We start from the raw sequence: 10670 nt of genomic DNA on the forward strand, positions 1-10670 counted from the left end.
GAAGTAAGTAACCACTCACAGTTTATAAACAAGGTGGTTGTTCCTCACTAGCTATGACTGCTTGATGTGTGAGGTCATCATGCAATTTCCTTTCCAAAATGTGACAGGAGAGATTACGAAGGTGTAAAATTACCAGGATTTGCCAGCTTTTCTCTATACATATACGTTCTGTCATAGATGGTGATTTGTTAGGTATCTTGAACGCCAAAATCTCATGCCATAAGCCACTTTTGTTTTCATTTACTCGCTATTAATGATGGGTGGTTACAGTATCTCAGTGAGCAATTATTACAATATTTCTTATCACTTTGATGTAGCCCAGTCTCCCCTTGAAGCAAATACCAGGTCCAGAGCAGCTTTTTACCAGCCTGTGATAGTCCTAGTTTCTGAATTGCAAAAATACCTTCTTTGAATATGTTGATAGTGTTCAGTTTGGTGTATCTGCAGTGGAAAACTGAAAAAGTTAACCTGCTGACTCCAAGTCACAGTTGTAATTTCTCCAGTGTGGCTGAGAAAGTGTTTTTTCAGCTTGTTCCTACCTGTTCGAGCTAGAGATTGAATTCATAGTAACAATTTGTCGCTTTTCTCTGAAAGGTTACACTGGACTGGCAGAAGCAATTGAAAACTGGGACTTCAGCAAACTGGAAAAACTGGAGTTGCACAGACAGCTGTTGAAGCGGATAGAAGCAACAATGCTAGAAGTTGATCCAGTAGCACTCATGCCCTACATAAACACATGCCTGATAGAGAGGGAGTGTGATGAGATCCTGCAGGTACGGTTAGTGGTAAAATCCCGGTCTTTGCCTAGTTTTACTGTGGAGAAGTGCTGGCTGCCTCACTTGCAGTATGAACTGGTGCCCACCCTTCAGGCCGCTGAGGGAGGAGGATGGCCAGCCACGATCCCCTGGGGAGTGACTTTGCTTTCTTCTGCTTAGAGGAGCCTTTGCTGTGTGGCTGCAGCTTCCCACAGCAGCGCTGCACGTCTCATTCTTGCCACCCCTCCGTGCAAAAAGGGTTGCAGGCAAGGAAGCAGGATGGGGTGGCTTTGTCATTGACAGTGCTCAGCTGTATGTCTTTGCAGAGTCCAGATGCCTGTGAAAAGACCTCAGGGGCTCTGGAAGGTGCCACATTACAATGAAATGGGTGCCTTGCTATGCCTTTGAAATGGTCCCCTTTCTGGAGCATTCATGCTGCATTAATGCTCCTAAAAATACAGGTGGAAATAGGCAAAGTAGCATCTAGACCTTGCCTAAATTGATTCTTGCTTGTCATGTGATTTGACATAGTCTATTACCTTAACTGTGGCAACCCTTAGAAGCTTTGTGTGGCTCTTTTGAGTTTTGTCAGCACCCAAAGTCGTAGGGTGAAATGAAACCTCTGTTCTAAAGTCACTAGCTAAATGCTGTGTCACAGAAGTCGATGACATTTTCATTGCCTTTGGATGTGAAGCTGCTGTACCATTACCCAGTTCTATGTCAGTGTCATTATCAGTGACTGATAGTAAGTGATATTACCAATCACTCATCATTTCTGACTGGTTGATAATAAGTTATTGGTGGTGTGTGAAGGAGTCTGTTAGGTGTTCTCATTCCTTGTGACTCCTGAGAAGGATTGTTTGCAGCTATTTTACCTTTAAAGTAGTGTTTCTTTATGGAGATACATAACATTTGGAAAGCTATGGCATCTGACCAAACGTCAGGCCTGCCATAAATTTTGTACTTGTGCATTTTCCTGTTCTGGAATGTTTTTTAATCAGTTCGGCCTCAGATGTTTATGGCAGATATGGCTTATTACAAGGACATTGCCAGATGAATTCACAGAACAGCTCTGTGATGTTTCAGACCTTGTGAATACTTAAGCAAATAGCTTACCTGTTGAGGTAGTCCAGCTAAACTTAGTGTACGCCTCTGCTGGCAAAATTGCAGCAGTAGTAGGTAAATGACTGAATTTTATTGGAAGCCTTTTATTCTGCGAGAAGAAAATGCAATTTTCAACTGAACATGAAACAAAACAGATCAAACTATCAAAGAACAGTGGGTTTGATCACTCAGAACCTACAGCAACTTCTGTTTGTTGTGTGTGCAGATCAGTGAATACAGAAGCAAAGCAGCTGGGATAACTAAACTCATTGAATGTCTCTGTCGATCGGATAAGGAAAATTGGCCGAAAAGCCTTCAGCTAGCACTAGATAACACAGGATATTACAATGCAAGTGAACTGTGGGATATGAAAGGAGGTAAACTGCTAATTGCTTTTATGATGCTCTTTTCCTACTCTTCTACCAGACAGTAATTTTTTTTTCAGGACAATAAAGCTAATTTAAAAGGTTACCATCAGACTGCATTGCTCATTGTTGTTTAAAAATATCCCCCCCCTTTTGAAAAATTAAAATGTCTTTCATGTAAAATGAAATATAGGTACTTTATATATATATATATATACTGTCGGAAATTATTTTTTGAGTACTTCTGCTCCCATATGGCTATGAATGATGTCTTATTTTGGTAAACAGAATCGGACAGCGTACAAGGCTCTGAAGGTACAAAACTAAAAAAATATTTATCTTTTTCTTTCCCTTCTACTGTTATTCACCTTTTGGCATCTTTTTGGCTGCTTGAGTTGTGATAGATGCAATGTTTTCTGATAAAATATGTTTAGTAATTTGATATTCTTAGAAAGTGATACAATTCTGTGATCCACATAGCAGATCATATACTTTTTTCTTTGAGAAATTGATAAGCAGCATTTACCAAGTGACTATATTAATTTGTTGTAAAAATGCAGAATTTCTCCTAATAAGATTTTGCTTTTGTCATTGAATTTATCTTTTTCCACTTGAAAAATACCTATATGAGTACCCTGCAGCTTGGGAGAATTTAGAGGGGAATACAGTATTTTACTACAAAATAATTAAGAAAGACAAGTGATTTTAGATAAACTGGATTGTATTTCTTTGGATCTATATTTGCTTTCTACTAAACCATAAGTGATTATTTGATCTTTTTTTTTTTTTTTTAATTAGCAACTGGGACAAGCTACTTTTAAGTGGCTTCTTAGCCAGTATTTCTTACTTTGAAATGTTTTTATTGCTGTAGTCAAATATGTGTAATTTCTTCATAGAATCATAGAATGTTTTGGGTTGGAAGGGACCCCTAGAGGTCATCTAGTCCAATCCCCCTGCAGTGAGCAGGAACACTGCTAACTAGATCAGGTTGCTCAGAGCCCCGTCCAACCTGGCCTTGAATGTTTCCAGGGATGGGGCCTCCACTCCCTCTCTGGGCAACCCCTTCCAGTGTTTCACCACCCTCAGTGTAAAGAATTTCTTCCTTATATCCAGTCTAAACCTACCCTGGTTTAGTTTAAAGTCATTACCCCTTGTCCTGTCACAGCTGGCCCTACTAGAAAGATTTTCCCCATCTTTCCTATAGGCCCCCTTTAAGTACTGAAAGGCCACAATCAGGTCTCCCCGCAGCCTTCTCTTCTCCAGGCTGAACAAGCCCAACTCTCTCAGTCTGTCCTTCTTACCTGGAGATTTAATTATTTTTTATATATATAATTATATATGTAGTTAATAAATGCATAAACAATTATATATAAAAATAAGAATAATATGTACATAGATACTATTTTATGTGGCTGATGGCTATACATATTATTTGGTTAACAATTATATTTTGTAAGTTAAAGATACCACTGTTAAGAAGAGTTGCTAGTAGAATTTAATAGCAGATACTGTGTGCTTTCTGGAGCTCCATTAGGGCGTAGATGTGCTCTTTCTCCCTCTCCAAAAGCAGCACTTTGTGATCATGTGTCCTGTTTGCAATGATACTCTTACATGCAAAGCCCAGTGACAGTTCTTTGACAAGGTAATAATTACAAGGCCAAAGAAAATTTTAGGAAGCATCTTTGGAACCTCTCTTGGTTATCATGTAAGATAAAGGATGGAGATAGTCCTACAGTTTCTAGGCCCTTCCAAAAGGTAGATCGAAAAGGAGAACAAAGTGTTGAATTTACAAAGCTTTTTTGAACTTCCATGTATTTTTCATGCTTGTGGTTAATGTCTATATTAAATCTGTAATCTTGTCACTAAACACAGACAATATAACTTCCCTCCCAATCTATTATCTCCCTTGATTTTTAAGAGACAGATAAATATGCGTTGAGTGTGTGGGTCTTCTAAACCCAAGACTCTCAGTGCTATCAATCTTACTTGAAAGGGAGCCTGGATGCAGCATCATTTTATGCAGTCTTTCCATGCTAGCAACCAACTCCTTCACCTTGTCATCCGAACAAATACAAGTTTTTAAAATCAAAAAGATCAGTAACATGCCCTTTTTTTGTGATTGTACAGATAATGGCAAAGATGTTGATGGTGAAATGACAGATGCCTCGGAGAACAGCTTTGAAACTGTGATAACATTTTCTGAAGAAGCAGAATGTGATAATAATCTCACTGAAAATCTCTATCCAGTTTCAGGTAAGACTTAACAACTTAAAACAGTTTGTGGCTGGAATTCTCCATTTCGTTAGAGTCCTGATGGATGTAGATGCAGTGTGCCACAAAGGAAGGTACTGAGGAGCTAGTACGAATCTCTGACTTGATTTAGCTGTCTTCTGTTTTAATGTTTAAAGGATTGCACATGCTACTGGTTGCCCCTCATTTACCACATTTCTAGTGCAAAGTTGTTCTGCCAGCACAGGATCAAAAAGGTTTCCAAACACCAGACAGTTGATGATGCTTCTCTTCTCTGATACAACTGATTCACATGTGACCTGGTATTAGCCAGTTTAGAGGGCTGAATGTGGCTGCAAAGGATCCATGCAGTGGCTGTCATGTCTCTTATGGGAAATTTTGATCCACCAGTGGTTTCTAGTTCCTGTTCCATAAGTGCAAACCCTCTGACAAGACCACAATTTAAGAGAGTATTAACTTCAAAAGTCTGTAGAGGAGAAGGCTAAAAGGAATACTGTGCATCTATTTGGGGGAAAATAAGCCCTTGTGTTTTCAAGTTGAAAAAGACCAGTTAAGGTGACAGGTGTCAGTCAAGACCTTGAAATGAGTTCATTTTAGGAAGCACAGTTGAACAGTAACAAAAGTATGCCATCAAACCTACACAAAATGCTTGTTTGGTGTGTATGTCCTGTTAAAAGGCTTGTCTGTCAGAGAATGCTCTCTGTTGACTTTGAGGACTCTATCATTCTAGATAGCAACTGTATGGGGCACAATGTATGTTACGCATTTCTGTTGCAACACTCTTCACAAAAACATGGTTCTCTCCTAGAAGGGATCTATCAGTCTTCACCAGTTTATGAAACAAAGAAGGCTCGGAGCTACCAGACTGAACTTGCGCAGCCTGCTGTCAGTGGGAAAAACACATTGATATGTGCCCCCACAGGTAAGAAAACAAAATTTCTTAGAAAAAATCTCTTGGTGGAGAGGTCTGTGAAAGATAGGGAAGAGTAAAGGTTAAGTCAAACTTTTCCAGCTGTTTATTTAAAAGCAGTCTTCCTTGCAGGAGTAGATCCACATCTAACCTGAAATTAATTACCAAGGGCAGCACAGAGCCTGAGCAGATAGACATGTCTCTTGGCACTTCAGTGCTGGTATTCAGATTTCCATCTTCTGACCTCTGCTTTCTCACTCCCTCATGCAAATTTTTGAGTTAAAATCACTCACTGATCTCTGCAGATCTTTAAGAAATTTGACTTGCAAGTTGAAGGAAAAATAGGATGAGTTGCCCTGAGAATCCCCTGGTTTATGTACTGCAATGCCTACAACATCAAAACAGCACAGGGAACTTTTGCAGTAGCTCAGGAATGAATTATGAAGATTGAAGTTCAGCAGCAGAAGAGAGATCAGTCAGCTCTTTCTCTCTACCTCTGTTTTCCAAGTTGCTAGCCTGATTGTGCCCTGGGCCCTGGAGAGACAGGGGCACAGAAGAGCTGTGGGTGGCCTGCACAGTGAACCTGAGTGCTGAAGGAAAAGAAGTATGAGAGGAGCAAGGCTGCATGGGGAAGGATGGAAGCTGAATGTGCCTGGTGCCTGTACCATAGTCTTGATTTGATGTGGGATCACACTCTAAGAGCAGTAGACTCAGTGATTTCAAAGAACTCAAATAAAACTGGAAATGGATTTTCCTTCCCAGTGACTGCCACATGGTCTTTACAGACTGAGACTGAGAGAGGGATGATTACCCACCTGAGTAAGCAGCAAGCATGTGTTCAAATTTGTCCCCAGAGAATCTGGAATTGTCACAGCCCCCTTGTCAGCTCCCCGTTGTTACAGGGCACCCAGATGAGACAGGCTCCTGCTTACAAATACACCTTTACATACTAGTGCTTTACCTTCCACATTCTTTGTTTAAAGGATCTGGAAAAACTTTTGTGGCACTTCTGATTTGTGAACACCATTTCCAAAACATGCCCGTGGGACGAAAGGCGAAAGTTGTCTTTCTTGCAACTAAAGTGCCAGTGTATGAACAACAGAAAACTGTATTCAAGCAGCATTTTGAAAGAAGTGGGTAAGTGTAATTCTACCTGGTGGTTCCTCCACAGAAAATAAACTGCCCTCTAGGTCAGCTGTGGCTAGGGCAAAATGTCATGGGTTTACTGGTGACAGGAATGTGTGGCATTAACATAAGGATGATGCCTAGTGGTAAAAATGGCAAGTTACCATCTAGTTGGAAAATGATGGTCCACCTCTCAGATGGGACTAAAAATTGCTTAGGGAAGTATTGACAACCTATAGCTTCTGATTGTGAAGGAACTGGTTACTGGACATCCACATATGAATCCTTATAGTTACGGGAAAGTGAGGCTGCTTGACAGAAAACAGTCCTGTGCTTCCAGATGTATACAGAAAAGGGATGAAGGGCAGGATCTTCAAATACAGCTTACATGTGAACTGATAGATCCAGCTTAAATGTACAAAATCACCACCTCAAATCCAATATATTTTAGTTAATGGGAGTTCAGAATCCAGTTGTTTACCCTCAGCAGTTTTTTTCTCAGCTTCTGTGGGTCAAATGGCCAGCCTGAACAATTTCACATTTTGAACTTAGTCAATACCCTTCAAGCTTGCTGAAAAGTCTGTTCTTCTAGCTTTTTTTGCCCTGCATGACATCCTTTTTCATACCTTATCTTTTGCCTCTTCTTCCTAGATATTCTGTTCAAGGACTTAGCGGTGAAACAGTTGCAAATGTCTCTGTAGAAAGGGTTATACAGGACAGTGACATCATTGTGCTGACGCCCCAGATTCTTGTGAATAGCATCGAGGAAGGGATCATTAGCTCCCTCTCCATCTTCACTCTGATGATATTTGATGAATGCCACAACACTACAGGCAACCACCCTTACAATGTGTTAATGACCAGATACCTGGAACAAAAATTTGATTCCTCTGCAAACCAGCTGCCTCAGGTAAGGCGCAGTCTGTCAGCGGTGGAAACATGAGAGAAAAGTATTTTGCCTGAAGTCTTGCCTTCTGTGTTAATCCAGTTCAAAATCCCATTTAACAGTGGCTGCAAATTGAAATGGTAGCGTCTGGAACACTTTTTCCCTCTTCTTGGACACCCCCAGGCTGCTTTCCCACATTACATCTTCCCTCCAGCTGCCAAGAAAGACTCATGAAGCATGACAGAGACTGGAGTACTTCAAAGCAAACAGGATTTCTGGGCTGGGAAGAAAGCACGTGCCCTAGAATTTAGTAATCTCTTTATCAGTTCTCTGTTGCTGTCTTCTGCAACAATAAAATTGGGCCACTGCCTCTGCTGGCAGGAGATTTTGGTCCAGCTGAGAAGACGTCTCCTCTGAATGAATGTGGAGGACCATTCTGGTGGTGGATTTGCTGTTTCTACTTATGATGAGCACTGGCAAATACAGCTAGTTATGGATTTAAGTGGGTGGATATTTTCAGTTTGAATACTCCAAGCTTGAGTGCCTTGGAGAGGGCACAAGTGAGGACAAGGTTAGGCTCTCAAGGTTTAGTCCGTGCACTCATGTTTACTTCAGCTACCTGTTTTGTTTCCTTTTTTTTGAAGACAGTGACAACTTGACAATTGGTAATAGCGTCTCCTGTTTTTTTTTTTCATTTGTGACAAAGGAGCAACCGCTGCTATTCATGTGTGTGCTCAGATTGTAGGTTTAACTGCTTCTGTTGGAGTTGGTAATGCCAAGAGCATCAAGGAAACAATAGAGCACATCTGTACCCTCTGCTCCTACCTTGACATACAGGCCATATCCACTGTCAGAGAGAACAAAGAGGATCTGCAGAGATTCGGAAACAAGCCAGAAACATGTAAGCACGCTTCCTTTTTATTTTTCTGTGAGATGCAAAGCATAATTAAGGCAGCTATCCAATTCTCCTTTGGTCAGGAGAAGTTAAAAGCTTAAAACTAAGCTGGAGCTTTGCTTCCTGCTGGCTTGAAAGGAGTGTAAGCATGCACTGCACTGTTGTCCCACAGTAAGGCAGTGCCCATTTGGGCAAATTTTCTCTTTGCTGAGCTCCACAATCTCTGGCAGAAAAGCCAGAGCAGTTCTGCCAGTAAGACTGGGGGCTGTTTCCTTCTGTGCAACTATAATGCTTATTAACAATAAACATCATTACAATTGCGTAGAGCACCATATGTAGCATTCTTTTAGACAAGAATTTGTATTGTGCTGCCTAGGGAAATGTTTTACTTACTCAGGTCACTGACTGCCATTTCTTGTATCTAGATGTCAGATGGGTTAAAACGCGAGTTCAGAATCATTTTGCAGACATTATCTCGGGTCTGATGTCTGAAACGGAGGTGTTGATGAGGAAGATTTACTCAGTGGGTAAGATACTGTTAATATGCCTGTAACTGGAATTCAGTCTTTGATTACATCAGTGTGAATCCTCATGGCTGCTAGAACAGTCACTCTTTTCCCACTTCCTTTCTCCTTCTTCCTTTTTACTTGCCTTTAACCACTATTTCTTAAATAAAAAATTACAGGTAGAAGAGTCAACTATTTTCCTGTTGTAAGTGACTAGGTTGATAATCATAAATATTTTTGTTTGGATTTCAACCTGTGCTTCCTGTAGCTAAGGATGGTGTGCTTTTGACACTGTCAAATCATTTTGAATGTTTAAAGAATCTGAAACAAAACTACCAAAAGGCTTGCTTTCAAAATGCAATGAGCTGGATTTAATTGATGAGAGATACCTGTATCTTCTTATTTAAGCATTGCTCCAAATGCTTCATACCTAAAGCTGTCTCTGTTAAGGAAGACAAGAAGGATCTCAGTTATGGTCTTACTCTGAATGTTGTAGTTTTTTCCTTTTGTCGTGGTTTAACTCGGCTGGCAACTAAGCACCACGCAGCCACTCGCTCACTCCCCCTGCCTCCCTCAGTGGGATGGGGGAGAGAATCGTAGGAAAGGAAAAAAAAGTAAGACCTGTGGGTTGAGAGAGAGACAGTTTAATAAGAGAGAAGAATAACAATAGTGATAATAATAATGGTAAAAGAATATACAGAATATATATAAAACAAGTGATGCACAATGCAATTGCTCACCACCTGCTGACTGATGCCCAGCCCGTCCCGAGCAGCGATCACTGCCCCCAAGCCGCGATCACACAGCCCAAGCTGTGATCACTCTGCCCATGACCGACCGACCGACTAACCCACCCCCGAGCATCACGTTATATGGTATGGAATAGCTCTTTGGACAGTTCGGGTTAGCTGTGCTAGCTGTGCTGTACTCCCAGCTTGTTATGCACCTGGCCGAGCAGGAGAAGCTCAAAAAGTCCTTGAGTAGTCTCAGCACTACTTGGCAACAACTAAAACCATCGGTGTGTTATCAACATTCTTCTGGTACTAAATCCAAAACACAGCACTATGCTAGCTACTACGAAGAAAATTAACTCTATCCCAGCCGAAACCAGGACACCTTTCAGCAAAAGTTTACTTTCACTATTGCTGCTCTGACACTTCTCATATTTTCCCTGGCCTCTCTGAGTTGCGCTCAGTGTTACTTCTAAGGGTGTCCTGGCCACTGGTCACATTTTGTACTCCTTAGATATCTGGGTACCCCTGTTTCCACTGTTACCAGTTCTCCATTGTTTCCTATTGAAAAGCATTTAAGGTAATTTTACAGGGGAAGATCTGTGGAACGTGAACACCACCAGGGAGAGGATATGGCTACTTAAGAAAGGAGAGACTTGTCTGTAGGGTTCCAGCCTCAGGAGCTGCAGTGGTGTGAAGATTTGCAGAGAGGGAGATGCATGGCTCTGAGAAGAGAGAACGGGTCTCATGGTCATGAGACCTAATTCTGCAGCCCTCCAGAAATCAATCAATCTTTTCTGCTTTTGCAGGGTTCCAAAGTGGTGTCCAGTAAGTGGCTCTTTATCAACAAATTTGAGAGGTACAGGGGGTACAAAGCAGAGACCCATGGATGGCTATGCTCAGGATCAGCCTTGATTTATCCAGTCCCGAATTAAAGGATTTTATCTGTGCTTAGGCTGGCTTTTGCAAACTGACTGGGGTGCCTTAAGCCTGTTTACCTCGGTTCTATACTTTCTAGATCTTCCCCCCCCCCACACACACACACACTTTCCAGGTACTGGAGAATGAACTATAGCCTGGGGCAGGAAGGGAGAATTAAAAAAAAACCACCCAAACCTCACCCCCCCCCCCCCACCAAAAAAA

The 10670-nt window shown here is 41.3% G+C and overlaps 1 protein-coding gene across 2 annotated transcripts in view; it reads left to right on the forward strand.

Moving 5' to 3' along the window:
• Nucleotides 1-540: 540 nt before the first annotated feature.
• DDX58 (DExD/H-box helicase 58) overlaps nt 541-10670 on the forward strand; it is a 24319-nt gene continuing 14189 nt past the window's right edge. Inside the window, exons 1-8 of one of the 2 annotated variants that reach the window (XM_009648685.2) lie at nt 541-773; nt 2086-2236; nt 4352-4477; nt 5283-5396; nt 6368-6521; nt 7161-7419; nt 8134-8296; nt 8716-8817. In XM_009648685.2, coding sequence (XP_009646980.1) covers nt 693-773; nt 2086-2236; nt 4352-4477; nt 5283-5396; nt 6368-6521; nt 7161-7419; nt 8134-8296; nt 8716-8817 — 1150 coding nt within the window. In that variant the 5' untranslated portion in view covers nt 541-692. The remainder of the gene's footprint in view (nt 774-2085; nt 2237-4351; nt 4478-5282; nt 5397-6367; nt 6522-7160; nt 7420-8133; nt 8297-8715; nt 8818-10670) is intronic. The other variant, XM_035888468.1, reaches the window with a different exon arrangement.

This window comes from Egretta garzetta, unplaced genomic scaffold (genome assembly GCF_000687185.1).
Source record: "Egretta garzetta isolate BGI_Z169 unplaced genomic scaffold, ASM68718v1 scaffold271, whole genome shotgun sequence".
NCBI lineage: Eukaryota > Metazoa > Chordata > Aves > Pelecaniformes > Ardeidae > Egretta > Egretta garzetta.